This window comes from Trichoderma ghanense (genome assembly GCF_004382785.1).
Source record: "Trichoderma ghanense strain CCMA-1212 chromosome Unknown scaffold_16, whole genome shotgun sequence".
NCBI classification, from domain to species: domain Eukaryota; kingdom Fungi; phylum Ascomycota; class Sordariomycetes; order Hypocreales; family Hypocreaceae; genus Trichoderma; species Trichoderma ghanense.
This window is the reverse complement of record NW_027395679.1, coordinates 363,339-382,339: the sequence shown is the minus strand read 5'-3', so window position 1 is coordinate 382,339 and position 19,001 is coordinate 363,339. Positions and strand designations below refer to the sequence as shown.

The window sequence follows — 19,001 nt, the reverse complement described above, 5'->3', positions numbered from 1 at the left end:
AAGCGCCGGATGGAACCTCGCGAGCCTCGGTCTCTGGCGGGGAACTCGATGGGGTCAGGGCCAGTTTGAAATGCGGGGGATCGACCGGGTTGTCGAGACTTGTCAAGAAGAGGAGCCACTATCTCGGACACTGTTTGCTTTGTTTACCTTTTCGTTGGTTAACTAATTGGCCATGTAATTGTTGTCATTGGAATAGGCTTGAGCGGCCGAATCGGTGGTTAGAAGATTGTACGATATCTATCGGTGCAATATTGAAATTACGAGGCGGAACATCCACCAACTCATAGGTATCCGGGGCTCCAATAGCCGTCACTACAAACACCAATTTATACCATCACCAATTTCACCAACATGATTATGAAATGCATCAACATTCACCACCAGCATCACCCTCAGTTCACATCACGCATTCAACAAAGAGTAGCCATAATCCTCTTCTTTGCCTACCGAGTCTATACTCGTCATAACCATACATGAATCCATATACCACATCTCTCATTAGCAAAAAAAAAGGCCCGCCATGATGCCTATTTAGCTTTCCGCCCCTTTTGTAAGAAACCAGGCGTCTAGAAAGGTAGAGAGGATATCCGCAAATTAATACAGAGTAAATATAAGAAAGAAAAAAAAAAGGTCATAAATCACCGGAACCTCCCCTTCCCTCCAACGCCTTGCTAAAAACCATGGCACACACATCCCTCTGTGCAACCCATCTCAGCTTCTAAGTCATGGAGATCTAGAAGAGATATATGCGGTGATCAACTAAGAGCAACAAAATAAAAAGAAAAGAGAAGAAGCTAGCCAGCCATAACCATCATCAACATTGGCTTTATAGATACGGCATCCACAGGGCATCGCACTGCGCCAGATTCATCGGGTTGACCGCCTTGGCGATGGCGTCAATCACGGTCTGGTTGGCAGGCAGGTTGCCCGACGGGTTGTGCGCCAGGCTGACGGCCCGCTTCACAATCGAGTCGCTGTTGAGCTGCACCGACTCCCGCAGCTGGTTCTCGGAGATGCCGCTGCGGTGACTGTTCATCAGCCAGAACATCATCTCGTCCCTCACAAACAACGTCAGCGCGTGCTCCAGCTCATGCTCCGGTTCCGTCAAGCATCGTGCAATCGCCATGACCGAGCAGGCAAAGATCCCCTCCATGGCCAGAGGCCCCATGAGAGTCTGCAGGTTGGGCGTCAGCCGGAACGGCACCGGCTCCGGGTTGTGGAAGAAGGGCTTGGACGCGCTCATAAAGGACATGAGCTCCGAGCCCCAGATGTTGCCAGACCCACGAGCAATGTTCATCTTGGCCGGGTAGCGGTTGTGCATGTACAGGATGTAAGTCATAAACGTGAGCGCCGACAGCTGGTACGAAAACTGTTTTCGGAACAGCCAGAATTCGGCAAACTGGGGGAAGGCCTTTTGGAAGTACTCGAGCGCTACCGTCGGCGGCACCCATTTCTCTTGGATGGCGTTGAAGACCTCCAGGCGGGCCGTCGGCGTCAACTCGGGCTTGGTCTGTCGGTTGCTCTCGTTAGTATTCGTCTTCACCAAGAAACTCGTTGCTTCGGGATGGCTTACCTGGCCTCCCTTGGACTCGAGCACGCCGCGAAGCTTCTCCAGCGTAAACAGAACCGGCTCGTCCTTTGACATGCCCATGCGTCTGCAGTGATCCTCGTAGACCCCGTGCAGCGTAATGTACGAGGTATCCTCCTGCACAATTCTGATGTGAGGTGCCAGGGGAACCATCAATGGCAGGGTGAACTGCAAGTCTCGTCGCCGACTTTCCTTCTTCCGGCTCAGAGTCTGGTTGAGATGTCTAAAGAGCTGCAGGATCTTCTCTTCTCGGCGACAGTGTCTGGCCGCGGGATGCTGAACGGCCCACGAATGAATGCTGCCGTCGTGACCACGCATCTTGAGCCGGCGATACGAGGCATTGACTGAGCGTATCAGATCGACATTGGGCAGGAACCTCTCTATCCGGATAAAATCCTGATTCTTATCCTTGTGTTGAAGATACTGCCCCGGAACCTCGACCTCCTCGAACTTCTGGTACTTGAACTCGCTCAGGTGAGGCGAGAATGCCTCGAGGGGTGCGTGCACATTCCTGCGATCCAGCTTCTCTTCAAACTTGGTTCTCCAGCGCCTGAGCTTGTGGATATATTCATACATGGTCGGCTTGACTTCGACAAAGTCGGCTTCAAACGACTTCTTGATGTGATTAGGCAAGATCGTCTCGGCAAACCTTGTGATGTTCGTCTCCGTGGCGGAAGGCAGCTTCACGCTCTTTGCAAACGAAGCAGGGGTTCTGCTGACGTATGTCAGGGCGTCGTTGAGCAGCGCTACGATCAGGCGGTAAGCGTCCTCATCAGGCGGGCACTTGAAATGCTTCTGGATCTGGTCCACCATGGTCTCCATTGACAAGGCCAGCAAGGGGAATGCCGTCTTGAGCACCGACATGATCTCTTCAGTCAGTTCCCACGGCGGTCTCTTCTGACCTTGGCCTGCTGGGTGAGCCTGCGCCTGGCCACCTTGGGCTGCGGCTTGGGCTTGGGCTTGTGCCTGCTCCATGCCGTGGGCGCCGTTTGCAGGCGCTGTTGATGGTGCCGTGCTGCCATTGGCCTCGCCGTTCTCCGTCTTGACATTTTCTGCCTTGACGTGAGCCGCATCGCCGCCGCTGGCAGTGCCTGGGCGTGACGCTGCCCCCTCCGCCTTGGGGGCGTCCTGCTTGGTCTGCAGGGGAGAAGCCGAGGGGGGCTTGGCGTTGGCTGTCGCTGACTGAGCTCGCAGTCGCGCCTTCTCTTTCGCTTCCTGGGTCTTCTTGATGGCCATCATATCTTCCCTGTTCGTCCTGAGCTGGAAGTAAAGAGCCTGGGGATATGACTTGGCGATTCCAAGGAGGATTTGATACACACGCGGGGCCTCCTTGTAACCCAGACCGGTCAGGAGCTGGGGAATGAAGGTGATCCAGTACCACGTCGGCGTCTCGCCCTTGAAGTCGTCGAAACCCGCGGCAATGGTGCCCTTGGCGTCATCCAGGCTGAGGAGCCACAGAATCCGGGAGAGGAGCTTTCGCGACTTGGCATTCTTGTAGCTGCTTGCTGCTTGTAGGTAGGACGTGAGCGCCTGCCTAGCAGCATTGAGATCCGACGGGTCTTCCTTGAACTTTCTGTCGTTGAAGTATCCCCACTCGGCCCAGGCCTTTGCCGCGCCTATGTCAAAGTACAAGGCGGTGCCGTACGCCGCGTCGGCCTCCTCCTTGAGCTCAAGCTTCTCCAGGAACATGCCCTTCAGGGTGTAGAACTCGGCTTTCTGCTGGGGATTGAAGTAGTTGAGGTTCGTATTGTTGATAACTTCCAAACCACTGTTCAGCTCTTCTGGGTTTTCGTAATGGCACCTTGCCTGCTCCCGAAGCTTCAAGAAGGCCTCTTGAATCTCAATGTTGGGTAGCGTGTAGATGCGGCTGAGCTGGTTGATGCACACTTCCGGCAAGTTGTGCTTCCTAGCCACATGAGCGAAGCGGTTGATGATCCAAGCAGTCTCGTGGAAGCCACGGTATGCGAAGGAGGCTCCGCCTGTATTTTGCTGGCCTTGCTGTGGAAGCAGCTGGAGATAGGTGTGGTTGATGAGGTTGAAGATGTGCTGCCTCCAAGTCACCAAGTCTTGCCAAGCCGTGATGTCGTCCCAGATGTTGGGGAGGCGATCACGCCAGGCTCCAAGCAGCAGCTTGAGCTCCCCGGATTTGACATCGAGATTCGACGCGTTGGTGTTGGCCAGACTCTGACAGATGACGCTTGCATCGTGCAGTTCTACCAACTGCTGGAAATTCTGGAGCAGTGGAATGTGGGCGTTGGTGAGTCGACTCGGAAGTTGATGCCATTTCCGAATGGACAGCTGTATCGCCTCATCGCACACGCGAGCAAAGTCGGTAGCCGATTCCTGCTGGTTGTGGAACTTGAGCAGAGACATGAACGCCTGGAAGAAAGCTCGTCGCGGCGTGGGGGCGTCCATGACTCCCTTGATGATGTTGTCCAGGGCTTCGCGGTGCTGTTCGTCCTGCCACATTTCCGTGTTGCGCCATGCGCATTCCAGCAGCAGGTCTTGGAAGTTCTCGTGCTTGGCAAAGTCCTGAAGAATCTCCCATTGCTGCAGCTTCTGAGCACAGAGGACCCAGTGGTCTTCCCAGATCATGTATTCGGCTTGGGAGAAGGGAATGACGCCGGTTCTTGCCTTGATCTGCGCTGTTTCGTATAACTTCTGCGCCTTGTCCCACATCCCATTCTGCTCGTACGAAAGACCGGCGTTAGTCTCTACGAACTGAGACCGACGACGCCAAGTCCCGTAGAAGAGATCGTCTTCCTGCAGAGATGCATAGAGATCCACGAGCGCGTCGAGGTTGCTTTCGCGCACAGTGGCCGAGTCGGGCCCTGGGTTGATCGCTGCGTTTTCGAGCTGCACAAGCGCCGCATACCAGGCATCGTACGTCTTCGCTTCGAATTTCAAGACGTGCGGGGGGAGCCTACATTCTGGCCACGTCTTTGCCACTCCTTCTATCAAGGACTGGACCACATTGGGGCGCTTGTCGATTTGGCGATTGTGATAGTCCTTGGTGAGGAGCGAGACTATGCCGCGCTGAAGATCGGGTCTCTCGTCCCGCAGAGTCGCAGACCAATACATGGGGAATATGACCACCCAGAGCTGATGAGCCAGTGGGTTATCGATGTGCTGCAACTGCGTCAATGGCTCGATGATGTCCCGAACCTTGACGTCTCCCAGTTCAGCCATGAATCGTCTATGATTGGCCAGGAGGGCCTCAAATTTTTCATCGACCATCATGGTCGGCTCCCTCGTATCCTTGTCTCGGGGATACACTGCAGCCAGCTGAGAGGGGGCGATCACTTTGAAGTCGTCCGCATGAAGCTGGATGTTGGTGTTCATCTCCACGGCCCCGAGCAAAAGCTGGTTGGCCTGGGCGAGCCAGTAGGAATCAGCGAGAGTATCCCAATTCTGCGACGTGAGCACGTATGAGAGGCGGACGGTGGCTGTCTTGGACAAGCTCTTGTCGAAAATGGCCATGAAGCGGTTCCGCATTTCTGCGTCAACTGCTCGGGTGCCGATGAGAAAGGCGTGCTCCATCCGCACGGTCAACTCGGTTCGGGTGATCTTGGGGTCCTCGTAGATGCGGATCACCAGCTCCAGGAACTTGTTAAGCATCGTAGGATCTTGCCTATGTTCAAAGGAGAGCATCTTATGTAGGACCGCCGTCTTCTCCTTGAGAGTCGGCCAAGTGCCTTCGGATCGGAAGACCCAGCCTTCCACCATGCCCAGAATCTCTGTGCACAGCTCAATATGCATGGACTTCTCGACAAGAGTTGCCAAAACGCTCAGGAAAGGTCGTCGGTTGTCGCCCAGAGTTTCCATCCGCAAGGCCACGACCTGAATCTCCTTGATCATCAACTTAGTCTGCATCTCGAGGTCATAGGCAGAAAGCTCCCCGGTGGTGGTCCCGTTGGCCTCCTGGGTCCGCTGGATGCCGGTTGCTTGATTGGCCAGGGCGCTGTAGTGCTGCACATGTTCTCGCGCATGCTTACTTTGCATGGCTTTCATGAGCGAAGGGATGTGTTGGTCGATAATGGCAGGCTTGCGGTTGCCCAGGGACCACAAGATGTTGACGCCCGACACGTACAGATTGCTGTTCATCTGTTCGGTTGCAATCTGTGAGAGATAGGCAACGATTTCAGATGTCTGCACCTCGGATTCACCCTCAGCATCCGCATCTTCCATGGGCGTATCTTCAGGCACCGCATCGAGAATGCGCCCAACGGTGGACTTGAGGTCTCGACCATCATCGTACTCCTTGTCAGCGAGATGTAGACAGTCCTGAATCTCCGGATTTTCCGACTTTAGACACTTCTCCAGTACCTTTTGGATTGGCGCGAAGTTCCGTTGTATCCACTCATCGGACTTGAAGTTGAGGAGAATACGCACAACCTGCAGGGTGTTGATGATGTTTGTGAGGAACTTTTCGTCGTACTTTTCCTTGTCGGCAGGGTCAGCGTTGAGAGCGGTCTGGGTCCTTTCGTGAGCGAGAATGACGTCTGTGACATTGGGGAACAAGTCAAGATCCAGATCCCCCCAACATTGGGGTTGCACGAGATTGTAAAGCAGCGCCATGGCCTTCTTGCAAAGTTCCGTCGTGGGCGCGGACACCGGGAGCGCACTGGCTGGAGATCCACGGGGCTTGGCAGATGGCAGGTGGTATCGCTCATTAAGCTGTGCGATAAACTCCACCAGATACTTCACCATCTTGTGGCGGAAGAGCGGCGGAATCTGATACTCCGGTCGGTCTGGCTGGTCACTGTCCAACTTCCGCTTCTTAGAAACTGGGGATTCCGAGAGCGCTCTGGTCGTGGGGAGGGTCGATGGTTTACCCTCGATCCGCCATTGCTCCCAGGTCCAGATCAGCCACATCATGTTCAATGCCAGCTTCTTGCTCTCATGAGAAGGATTTGGCGGTGCGGCAACCTTCCGCAGAGAGGTGATGATGAGGACAGCGTACTTGTCCCTGGCGTCGTAGAAGAGCTCGGGGTGGCGCACAAGGAAGTGGAAGATGCTCGTCATCTGTTGCATGTTTTGCTCGTCTGTCAAGATGCGACGCGGTGCCACGGCCCATGGTGTGCTCCTATCCCCAGGACCATTCCCACAGCGCTTGGGAAGAACTGGAGCGATAAGCTCCAGCGCTTGGGTCACCAAAGCCCGGCCCTCGTTCGAATTGGTCTTCAACAGGGACAGATATACCTGGCTGACGATTTTAGGGGGGGTCTCGTAGTGAGCAATGAAGTACCCAATCACGACATACGCCGCATGCTTGTTGATGATATCATCCAAGCGAATAAAAGTCCAGCCAAACTTAATGATGTCCTTTCGCGCTTCCTGGAGGGTGGCATGGTAGTACTTGACAAGCATTGCTGATAGCTGCAGCACCTCGAACCGGATATGATCGATTCCCGGCTGGGCCGAATCATCTGGAGTCATCTCAGGATGCACTTTCCAGATCTTGGTGCTCACGGCATCAATGATTGTTCGATCCATCAACCTCTGGGTCCGATTCTGTTCTGGTTGATGCCAATTCCGCATGACATCCGTAGCAACGATAGGATTGACGATGTAATGAAGCAGGAAATACTTGGTCTTGTTCGACGCTGTCTTGCCCGAGTAGGTTTCCAGGCAGCGCAGGAAAGTCGACTTCCAAAACTCCATCGAGTCGCTGCAGATGATCTTGTTGTAGATGAAGGAGAACAAGGGCTGCGTAGAACGCAACTCTTCAGAGGCAACGGACTCTACTAGACTGAATAGAGCATCCAGATCTCTCGGCGACCTCTCCAGGGACTTGACGAGGATGTTCATGAGCTGCTCAGCGGCTTGGTAGCCGGGCAGTCGAACAAAGGCCGGCAGCGAATAGCCCCGGATGTTGGCTTCCAGATCCTTTCCAACGGCTTTCAACCACGTGAGGTGCTCTTTCTTATCCATCCAAGCGCTGGAAGCTGGGTACTGGCCAAGGGAGTGGAGAATGTTGATCGTATTGACAATGGCAACGTACTTCTTCTCATTGTTCAGTCCGATAATCTCGTTGCATTTAGCAATCAATCCTTCCAGGTTCTCCACAGCCGTCTCCCTCAAGGGCGTGCTATCGGGATGTGAAAGGACTTGGGCCAGAAGTCTGCCGTGCTTTAGATCATCCAGCTTGCCGAGCAGATAAGCCCAGATTTCTTTAGGGTATCGGTTCAGGTAGAGAAACATTGGCTGTCGGAAGGGACTCTGGTGGGTTCGTCGAAGCCGTTCTTCAAGCCCGAGGAAGCACTCAATTAAACGGTCTTTGAATGCTTCCGCTGGGGCAGGTAGAAGGTGGAAGATGTTCAAGATGGCCGTGATGACCTTCATCTGGGGATGCTGCTCGAAGAAAGTAAAGGAGATCTGCTGCCAGGCATTGGGCTCAACGATGGACTCAATCTGGTCAAGCAGACGGGCGCCAATCTCGACCTTGAAGTAGCTTGTGAGGAGCTTCAGAAGTCTTGACAGGTTGTCCAACCCATGAGTGTTGAGTCGTTTGGGATCCGATAGACTCTGCAGGACAGGGCGCAGACCACTCTGAAGCAGATCCTTGGGCAGGCGTCTATCAACGGCCAATACTGACTTCAGAGCATCGTTCGCCGCTGCAATGGTTGGCTTCGATTCGGAATAGAGGCATTTGAAAAACACCGAGAGAATCTTGCCCTTGGTTGGATTGTTTGCGAACTCCTCAAAGGCCATTGCAGTGCTGAGGAGCTTGATGCAGGAAACGCGCAAGTTGACGATATGCTCATGCGTTCTGAACTCCGCAGGCTTGTTGGCCAGAGACTCATCGTTTGCATCGGCCAACGCCAGTGACTCCATCAGCAGACGATTGAGATTTTCGTCGAAAGTGACCCATTCGCTCTTGAGGCTCATGTGATACGTCATGGCATTGATGTATCCAATCTGTATCGGGAAGGGAAGTGCGCGAAGAGGCTTGGCGTAGATGGGCTGGAGAAACCTCTCCTTGTAGGGCTCGACGAGCTGCCATACCTCACAGCCAGCAGCTTTCGCAATAAGCTCCAATGAACTTTTGGCCGTCTCGCGGACAAACTTGTTCATGTGGGACAGCTCGTTGTTGAACTGCATGCAGATTTGGGCGAGGCGGGGCTGCTTGGCCTGCGGCTGGCCTGGTTGCTGTTGGATTGGCAGCGCATCTTCTTTCTTGATGTTCTTGGTGATTCGCTTAAGCAGGACCTCGAGGCTGGTCTGGGCAAGACACCTTGTCTTTTCTGGGAGATCCAGCGGCATGTCCTTGATGACATACATGAGAGCGCGAATGAATTCGGTCTGTTTTGACGTTACCCAAGCGTCGCCCAAATCGAGCTCCGTAAGCAAGAAGTTGATGCCAAGGCTCCCCCCCGTCTTTGTGAACCACTCTTCTTCGTAGCAGCTGTGGCAGAAGGTGTTGCTGAGGTGGTTGAACAGATGAAGGCGGCCTACATTGGCCTCGGAGCCGAAGATGAGGGCTGTGCATCTGTAGAGTTCCCGAATCGCCTGTTGCGCCGCCTCACGAACATCCGGATGATCAGACGCCAGCGATTCGACGATTGCATCCGACAAAACACGAGTGTCGATGGTCAGCGGGCCCTCGCCCGCTTTGGGGTCAAAGGGATTATAGTTGCGCTTGAGATCGATCAGGGACCTCCCCACTTCGATGAGAACGAAGTGCCGACACACATCAAGGAGAAAGGCGCTTGATTCCTGCTTTACATCGGGTATGGACTGCGAGAACATGACCGCCTTGAGCAACCTCTTGGTCACTTTATCCTGCTCGTCCTTCTTCGGGATAGACTTGTCGCGGCTCGAGACCTCGAACGGCGCAAAATTGATGTCCATCTTGCGGTTGAGGAAATCCTGCGCCTGGAGCCTGACAATCCTGGGGTAGTCTTCGGGCAGCTGATCGAACCCGATGCGGAGCTTCAGCTGGGTCTTGATGAAATGGATGGCCTGTTTCTTGTAGTAGTCGTCATACTGTCGATTCTGAGCATTGAGCTTGTTGTGCCGCGGTGTCTCCATCAGCTTTTGTATCGCGAGATCGATGCCGAGGTCAGCTGGGAAGGCTCTGTCCTTCTTGGAACCAATGAGCCGTAGATCGAAGCTTGAGGCATCGTCGGCATAATTTGTGTATGTGAGAGGAACAGCGCCCGTCATGAATTTGCGATTTCTGCCCCCCAGCTTCCCCAGAATGCGCATGGTGGTATGCGCATGAAAGTGGCTATAAGGGTGGGGTTTGAGATGATCGAAGAGGGCGGTCATCAGCTCGTCGATGACAGGTGCCATGATGGGGTCCAGATAGTCCGCTGTTAAATTGTCAACACAGAGCTCCAAAGTCCGCAACCCCTGGCCGACGAGATCCGTTCCGGCCCGAAGAGCCACGACCAAGGGCCGCATGAGAAAGCTCAAGTGCGGCAGCAGATGGCTCAGACGTGCCGGAACGGTGAGGCATAGCTCGACGTAGAGATCTCGCTCTGATGGTTTCCGCGCGGCCATGAGAAGATTGTTCAGGACATCCAGGAGCATCTCGAGCAACGGCAAGATCTGTTTGTAGAGTTGCTCAAATTTGCCACCGCCAATGCTCCTGAAGAGGGACCGTAGAAGCAGGAAGTAATTCATGGGCTCCTCCGCTTTGGTAGACAGCTCAATGGATTTCGTGACGATGTTGACCACATGAGGCAGCAAGACCTGTTCATTCTGCGTGGCAAACAGAGTGACTGCCATGAATGCAAGCTTGAAGAGCCGCAGTAGAATGGACGATTTCTTCACGTCTGCTGAGCCAACTTCATCGATTCGCTCCATCAAAAACTGCAAGAGCATGCCGCAGAAGCTCGGGGACGTCGCCTCGCTGGCAAGGAAAAACTGCGGGATATGCAGAAGAGCCGTGTGCTTGAAGATCATATCGTAAAGGTGCGGAATCTCTTGCTGAAAGACCTCGTGGAAGGTGGCCGGATCGATGCAGTGGAACACTGTAGCAAACGTCTCAAGAAGATCCTTTTCTTCCTTGCTGCTCGAGACCATGTAGAAGTTGGCCATATACTCGACAGGCGAGACGTACTGGTTTTCAGTGGCGGGCTTCTCTATCTCATAGTACCTGAAGACATAGGCGCCCTCCCTGAACAGCTTGATGATGACATTGACCTCTTCGGCCGTGAAGCCGTAAGCAACCTCTTGCCAGTGCGGCGGCGCATTTTGAGGGTCAATTGGCGTGCCGATGTTACATGTCCTCAGCTGATAGAACGTGTTCTTGAGTCCATTCATCAGGTTTCTGAAAAGAAACTTGTTGTCCCCAACTGGGTCAGCTCCCCTGTCTCTTGGATTGGAAATCTTGATGGGCACCGCTGAAAAGATGTCGGTCTCGTCCCAGTCCGGTGGGTGCTCCTTATCGGCAAGGTATGACTCGGGGGCACCAGCCTCGGCCTGCTGGTGATAAAGCTTGGAAAGCTTGACGGCGTTCGGGTATTGTCGATTCATGGCGGCGAATTTATCTCCAATCGCGTTGAGAATCATCATCAAGTAATGCCTTGCGTCCACCTTGTTCGGAAGCTTCGCGATGCACTCGGCCATGTTGAGAAGCAGTTTCGCGCTCATGGTCTGGAAACTAGTCCCGGGGAAGTTGTCCTGGAGATTCCTGGTATACACCTCCACCGTCTTGCGAATCTGCTCCGGAGTCAATGAGTCGCGGACATGGTGAATCAGGTCTGCCAACATGCTGTACGCCAGAGGCCTCATCGTCTCGTAAACGGTCAGGCCGTCTCCCGTCAATGTGCGCTCATCCAGGAGTTCGTCGATTTTGGGGAGAAATATCTTTCGGAAATTATAGTTAATAATGTGCCGAATAGCAATCAGAAGCTCCTTTCTCGTGCCCGATTTCTCCCGTGGGCAGTCTTTCAGCAATCGAATCACTATATCGGGTAATAAGTGCAGGAAGTCCTTAAGCTGAGAGGCGTATTGGCGGAGGAGATAGGCTAAGAAGCTCATCGTCTTGATCTGGGCGGTGATGAAATCGCCAAAGGCGGCCCGGTTCTTGATCCCTGGACTCACACCCGTGTGAATGTCGCCCCTGGCAGCAGCCTCCTCGTGGGCCTGCTTCTGAGCGCTTGCTTGGAGTGACAAGAAACCCTTGATGAGCGGCACAAACCTCGGCACATTGAGCTGAACAGTGTTGCGGTAGACTTGAAAGATGGAGACGACGATGATTGGGCATTCCGAAAGGACTTTGAAGGATTGCATCCCCTTGAGGAGCGGTCGATTCTGCTGCTGGGGATCTGCGCCAAGCTCAGTCACCGAGGCTACCGGAGAGCCTGGCCGAGGCGACTGGAAGTTGGCTTGTGTGCTGCCTGGTGTTGATGGTGCACCAGGCTGGGGATTTGGGGCGAGAGAGGCATTGTCGAGCTGCTCGTGGACGACCCTCTCCATCTGGTCGAAGAGCTCCTGGATGAGGGTCAGGAAGGGCTGGACCTTGCTCTGTAGAGTCTGATGCTGGTGTCGCATGATGTCGGATATGATCTTGACGCATAATGTTGCGTTATCTTCGTTGTCGGTTCGAACTAATTGCATGAGCAGGTCGACTATCTCCTCGGCGTAAGGCTTGAACGGCTCGGGAGGCGACATGCCGGTTGGGAGTCGATGAAGCACCTCGAGGATGCAGTTGCGGAGTTTCTGATATCGGCTGTCAGCTATACCCAGTCACGGGGCATCATAGAAGGTTCTCACCTGCTCCGGGGAGTTGCTTTGGAAGATGCATGGTCCACGCAGAATGTTGATGAAGATGGGCATCAGCCGTTTCAAGAAGGGCTCGTAGATGGGACCAGTGGTGTAAGCGTCCAGGCTGTCGCGCAAGGTGGTCGCGGCTTCCACCTTGAGTCGGGTCTCTGTTGATCAACGCAGGTTAGCATCGGGGGATAGGATCGAGGCATGCGACAAGACGGAGGCGTGGCAGGGGACAGCGGAGGGGCAAAGACGGCCATCATCGTACCTATATCTGAGGTGCTGAGTCGCTTTACGACATCGTCAATAGTAGTTCCCGACATGGCTGCATTATTGGCGTCCGCGAGACGCAGCTCTGGCTTCCATCCGCGGAAGCGATGGCGAGGCGATGCCGGGGACGTCGATTCGCAGCAAGGCTGAGGACGAGGCGGGACCAGGACGCGCCGCGATAGCTCACGAGAGCGCTGCGGGACGCAATAAACCTGCGGTTAAGGAAGGCCCCCAACTGGAAATTCCACCTGAGCAGATGCGACACTGCCGAAAAGCCGCTGCGCAGGGAGGAAGAGGCGTTTGGGCGGAGGTGGTGGTGGAAAGGCGACCGCAGGAGATGGGGGTTCGCAGCCTTGGGCGGCTCAGATCTCGGTTTGCGAACGAAGCTGGAACCGTGACGCCCGTGAAATTTCCAGACTTCGAGCAGAACTGGGCACCGTGGTCGCCAAAACCAATTGCGCTAGGCGGCGTGTCAATGTTTTTCCGGGGCGCTAGCAGAGGCACACCTCTTATCTACGGTGTGAATCTATCTCTATCTTATCGATAGCGATCTGGCGCCGAATCGGGAGCTGTCTGTTCTTCGTACCAGCTTTGAGCCCCAATCCAATCCAATCACTTTTGTTGAACAAGAACCTTGAAGAGTGATGACATGAGTATCACCAACTTGCCTTGCATTTTAGTACATATGTAGGGGCCCGGCAATTTGATTCAATAACTCATGTGATTTACACTGCCTTCAATGCCCCACGTAGAAACCCAGCTGCAAACCTTGAGGAAACCATCCATCAGGAATAGGGACTGAAGTCTGCGTCTGACATCCGGCCTCAAGTGCCATTATCTTTCTTAAACACTTCTCTTTTCTCATTTCCGCCTCTCACCTCTGCATCTATCTAGATCTCACTTTTGCATCTTTTCTGTGGCAGAGCTGTCGACTTAGCGAACTCATCTTTCTATTTTAATTTGGCCACCGTCGGAGTAAGCCAAAGATCCCTTGTCGTGAATTCGTCAACAAAGATTCCGCAACCCCACCACTGGAAGCTATCAAAACGGCGGGGAAGTTTCGGACTACAGCCGAGGAGATAACAAAGAAAGCCGATATCATCCAGACAACAAAGCGACTTTGTTCTGGAACCAGCTTGATTTTTCTATTCTCACTTCTTCCTTAAAAGCCCATCATCGCGCCGACTTTCGCAATTGTGCTGCTTGTTCCAGGTCGACCTCAAAGAAACCGATTCTCGAATACCGCCCTAACCTAGACCGCTGGACGTCCGATAGCGGCAACGAGCAACGCAAAGCAACCATCAACACATCTGATACAAGATGAGTGGTGAATACGCAGCCTTTTTCTATGGTGAGGATCCATTTTCCCGGGCTTTTTACGTTCTTTAGTAACCAAACGATGAAATTGTAGGCACTCTGGTGAGGAGGAGCTTCTTGACTCGCAACGGGTGACAGAATCCCTATTAACTGTAGCAGATGGCGCCAGAGGTCTTCTTCAGCGTTTGCTACGCTGACAAGCAGCCCCCAAAGGCCATTCAGGACCTTCACACATTCACTCCGGCCATTCTAGATGGCTACTGCCGCCACAGGGTTCAATATGCAGACTATCCCGCCATTGTCGAAGAGCCAGGCCACTGCGTGCGAGGCATGTATGCGACTGGATTGACCGACGCCAACATGTACAAGCTGGATGTCTTTGAGGGCAATGAGTATAAGCGGGTCAAGGCCAAGGTCAAGCTGATAAAGATGGAGGACGGAAAGGAAGTCGAGGGAGAGGTCAAGGAGGCGGACGTTTACGTCTTTCTTCACCCCGACCAGCTGGAGAAGCGCGAATGGGACTTTGAAGAGTTCCGGGAGCAGAAGATGAAGACGTGGACGCGAGGTGACTGGGCGTTCTCAGAAGGTACCTCCTCGATCTGCTTTGGCACTTTTGAGAATGCACCTTTACTAATTGAGAGATCTAGAGGAGAAGGCAATTGTTGAAAGCAACCTGAATGCGTAAGCATCGCATGCTGAGCTACTACATCGCCGGTATGCGCGTATGTCGAATACTGGTCTCGGGTAGTAGGCTGACGGAAAGACGGATACTGAGAAGACTGCGAATAATGGCTATTAGAGGGGGAGATTGGCGTGTTGGCGAGAAAGACATTGTATGCAATAATAGACTCCAATTGTTCTCTTAGCAATGAAGAACTATTCACATGTCCCTCGTGTTTACGTGACAAGACAATCGCTGTGTATCGTCAACAACTGCGCTCTGTTCTGACATGGGCGGAGTACAAGACCGATATACGCTTCTTGCGCCACACCTTGCACATTGCCAAAGACTGTAAGTATAAATAAGACAGAAGAAGCCTCTTCCTTTTTATCTTTCTTCGGCCATTTGGTGGTACGGTTTAGCTCTAAGCTTTTCATTATTTGCGCTGTACTGAATGCTGTATCAATATACATGTAGCATCAGTACCTACTTAGGTAGCTAACAGACAATCCGTGCATGTGGGTGGCTTGGTTACGATACTAGGTGTCAACTAAAACCCATTCTTGCACTTGCTTGTTACAGCTCATCGAATCCTCATATAAATCACTATAGACACTATTCTCGTTGAAATGGCGGTATCATTGCATATGTATATGTGACGAGAAATCACATTGGTTATTGTGTGGCAAGCCTGGCCAGCAAGGCAATCTTCCAGAAACACGCCATTGACAAAACGAGAAGGTAAGACGCGGTAAGAAAGAAAAGCATTTCGGACCTGGTACCGAGGTAGCTCGCATTTTATGACCTGCCATAATCGGCGTAATACCCATAGAAGCTTAATTGTAAATTAATCGAGATTACGAGGGTAGAATTCATACCTTCGGAGAGATAGCCCTGCCGCTATGAAGCTGATAGGACGGCCAAGTACATCGCAATATCCGACTGCACTTACGATGAGTCCTCTAGCTGAGTTGAGAAGTCTCAGCCGACAGCCTCATCCATAATTGCGATGAAAGAGGAGCTGGTCGCGTACTTATGCTGTGATACTCGACCCGCGGTCAATTGATGACCACAGCGTTGATTGGAGCCGCACAGCGATGCCAAGCACAGGGGCGTCTGGCATTGGGCAATCACAGAGATTCATGCAGTGATTCCGCGAGACTTGGGCCTGCTGGAGCCGATGTCCCAGCAATTTTAATTCTCTATACTTCATTACAAGCCGTCTTGGCTGCTGTGCGACTGAGTTTCTCTTAATCCTTGGGATATGGCATGAGCTGGGAATTTCGGCTGGAAAAGGAAGCCATAATTGTTGCTTCCACAGGTATCCGTAAGTGCTGATACGTTACTGTCGATGTAACCGGACCCTAGAATTGATCGACGAGAGAGGTTGCATTCGTGCCAGGAGTGCCAACAGCAGCCACCAGTACCAGATCTGCTTAACTAATGTAGTGCCTTAGTATCTATCTGATGAGCGAGAGCGGCTCAACAATCGCCTCTGCAGAGATATCACAACTTCTTCAACTTCAACGTCAGAAATACGCGCACGTTCCGCCGTCTCTAGCAGAGCCTCAGGCGGCTATTGAAGCACAGATGCGCCGCTAGGATCTGGAGCTATCGAAATAGGTAGGCGCTACGGATCGCTATAGGCTCAACAGCTTCCCAGCTGTGGGCTTGGAAGCTAGAAGGAAGGTGCAGCTTGGGCCTGACGCAACGAGTTGCCGTTGGGCAGGCACGAAGTACGTCAGAGCCTTATACTAGTACTCCGTAGTACCTGACATGACAGCGAGGCGGTGAGAAAGCGGGCAACAACACCAAGACCAACCAACCGGCTCGCTCACCTCAGGCGCCAACTCAAAGGCATCACCAAGGCTTCAACAGCTCCGACTGGTCTGCAGCTTGTCGACTTGCTCAAGCTCCAGCGCCTACGACTCACGCACTAATCGACGAAACGAAACAAAAAGACCAAACAAGCTGCAGCCATCACCCGCTAGGCTGCTGCGAATCCGCGTCCGGTGCCAGATTTGCCGCCCTGCGATTCAGTCCGTTCGCCGCCATTACGCATCGTCAGTCAAGGATCATCCCGATCGGGGTTGCTGTTGTCGTCTACAATGCACGGAGTATGGCAGAGATGACTGGCAGAAGCGTCCAAGTCGATGGAAGACGGCATCAGCCCAAGCCAGAACAAGACAAGAGGCAGAAGAGAAGATGCTAACCATGAAACGAGCCTTTGTTTCACCAGAATCCGATTCAACCCCACGGCAAGAGAGGCTAGTTCTGCATAGGCTACCCTGCTGAGTACTCGACACCCCTGTCACCAGCCCCCTGACCCTGCATTCCCAGGGACGAGGTCTGAGAGGAAGTTTTTTTTTCTCCAGTGTCGCATTGAGATCTGAAGGAGGGACGACTGCTCACGCAGAGACATTCCGTGTTATTTGAGTAATACGCGTCTTTTTCTTGTGGCGTGGGATGGCATGTCAAAGTGTACATACGCACGCTACGACACGATGCAATTACGAGTACGACGCGTACACACCACTGCCACCCGCATAATGACCACGAGGTGGCGAGCGCCCCTTTGCCTCGTTCGGTGCGGCAGTGCAGCCTCGGCTGGCAGTTGCCGGACTGCACGACTTTGTCTTGTCCAGCACAAGTGAAAGGGCATGAGAAACATAGACGGTTGAGTACCCATGCCTTGCCATGGACTCGAAGCGATTCATAGAGCAAGCAACGATATCAAATTGAACGTCGGAAGAGCCAACATAATCGAACAAGCAATTGCAATCGGACCAACAAAGCATTACATTTCGGGCCGCGGCCGATCCCAATGTATCCTGGCCTTTTGGAAGACCAAAATCCTCCGTGCACCGTCCCCACATACCAGGCTCTCTGGAAATAGTACTACCAGCAACCTCGCAGGTTCGCAGCTCAGCAAAACCGTCATGATGGGTATGAAACGAAGCAATATCGCTTTCGTCTCCCTCTCCGTCATTCCTGGCCATCGGCGGTTACAGCATGAAGCCGCTCTCTTGATGCGATGCCGACTTCCGCGCACCATGAAGGTGATTGGAGACGACTGCCCATACCTCATACGAATATAGATGCAGGTACTCCATACTGCTTGCTCTGACGAAGTGACATTCCCCGGTTTGGTCAGCTTTGCCTTGGGTGCATCCAACCCCTGAGGCTCACCTCCGCGCCACCGAGAGCAAGATGTGTGTGGCGAGACAGCTTACAAGTCTGCCTCGTTCACAGCAGAACTTCAGTTCGTTCCTGCAGCTGCAGTAGCTCAGGGACGTGGTGCATCCCCCTCGGCGCCAGCGCAAGACAGCAAAACGTGGCCCTAGCCAGCACCAACTGTGTCCCTCATGCTGGCGGCTGATGCAGGAAGAGCATGGCGCCTAAGCAGCTTCAGCCGTCTTTGCCGGAGCAAATGGAGATCAATGGTGCGAGGTATTCTCACTGGTTTGCACTCCGTCATGGCTCGGCAAGGCGTGGCCAATTGTCAACGATGGACCGGGGAGAGCGTGACGGCTGTGGAGCCTACCAATCGACTATGAGGTGCAGACTCGTGCGACCGTTTGGTGGCCTCCCAGAATCTTTGAACCCAAGGGTTCGGCTGGGCCCAACTGGCGGCCATGGTGGTGTCACAATGCATACGGGGTATTCCGTACAGCAGGTACGAGTACCAGTGCGGGCAGGGTAGCATTCTGGGTTGGGGCGTCCCTCCGCATCGAGAGTGTCTGCGTCCTCCTTTCCGAACACTGCTATTCTACTCGAACGGATTACTCCGCGCAAACTTGTATGTATGCCGGTCAGGCCGCCGAATCCACGACAACATGTACTTGCAATCTTCTAAACGGGCAAGCGGGCTTCTACATGCTCATATTGCTGCTAGGACTTGCGACTATGCTTAGTCTGAAGATCTGGCCCTGGCAAGCTTGGTCCACCTTGTGCATAATGCTGCCCACGGACCACAGACCAGAGAGATGTCTGACCCCTGTCCGGGACAAACCCCGTGCACATTCCTGCCCGCGGTATGTGCTAGCCACAACGTCGCATTGAGCAGCAGGTGGTGGCAAACTTGCTTGTGAAGGATGGGAAAACCAGAGGAAGAGAGGAAGACAGAGGCCAAGCAAAGGTTATTCAGGGGTTTCGACGCTGGCTGCTGCTAGCTCTACTTGGCCTCTGGGGTTTTCGGCTGATGCCCACTCTCCTCCGTCCACTTCGGGCGCTGCTCTCGAGATTCTGAAACGACGACTCTAGCCTATCACCGGGCCTCCAAGGGCACTCCCTTCGATGGCCAGCCCGCACTAGTGGTCCGCCGTGCCTCCAAGTCGCGAGATATTCAGCCCGCAGCTGTGCTTTACTGGCTAGGAAACCCCTTTCCCCCGAGGGCCTGCTCCTCCGTGAGCGTTCCCGCCGCCGCTGCTGGAGCGCAACATG

The 19,001-nt window shown here is 53.5% G+C and overlaps 3 protein-coding genes across 3 annotated transcripts; 2 read left to right on the top strand and 1 right to left on the bottom strand.

Annotated features, from left to right (window-relative positions):
- Positions 1–826: 826 nt before the first annotated feature.
- Positions 827–12,930, bottom strand: CCMA1212_009399 (Transcription-associated protein 1; the record flags this gene model as incomplete). The annotated part of the gene is made up of 4 exons (XM_073706484.1): positions 827–12,262; positions 12,317–12,474; positions 12,579–12,774; positions 12,829–12,930. Coding segments are annotated over 4 exons (11,892 nt in total), but the record flags the coding sequence as incomplete, so codon positions are not given.
- Positions 12,699–13,127, top strand: CCMA1212_009398 (uncharacterized protein; the record flags this gene model as incomplete). The annotated part of the gene is made up of 1 exon (XM_073706483.1): positions 12,699–13,127. One exon carries the CDS (start codon positions 12,699–12,701, stop codon positions 13,125–13,127), a length of 429 nt encoding a protein of 142 aa, XP_073555052.1.
- Positions 13,128–14,056: 929 nt separating this feature from the next.
- CCMA1212_009397 (uncharacterized protein) lies at positions 14,057–14,582 on the top strand (the record flags this gene model as incomplete). Its single annotated transcript, XM_073706482.1, has 2 exons — positions 14,057–14,483; positions 14,545–14,582. 2 exons carry the CDS (start codon positions 14,057–14,059, stop codon positions 14,580–14,582), a joined length of 465 nt encoding a protein of 154 aa, XP_073554998.1.
- Between the last annotated feature and the right edge of the window lie 4,419 nt (positions 14,583–19,001).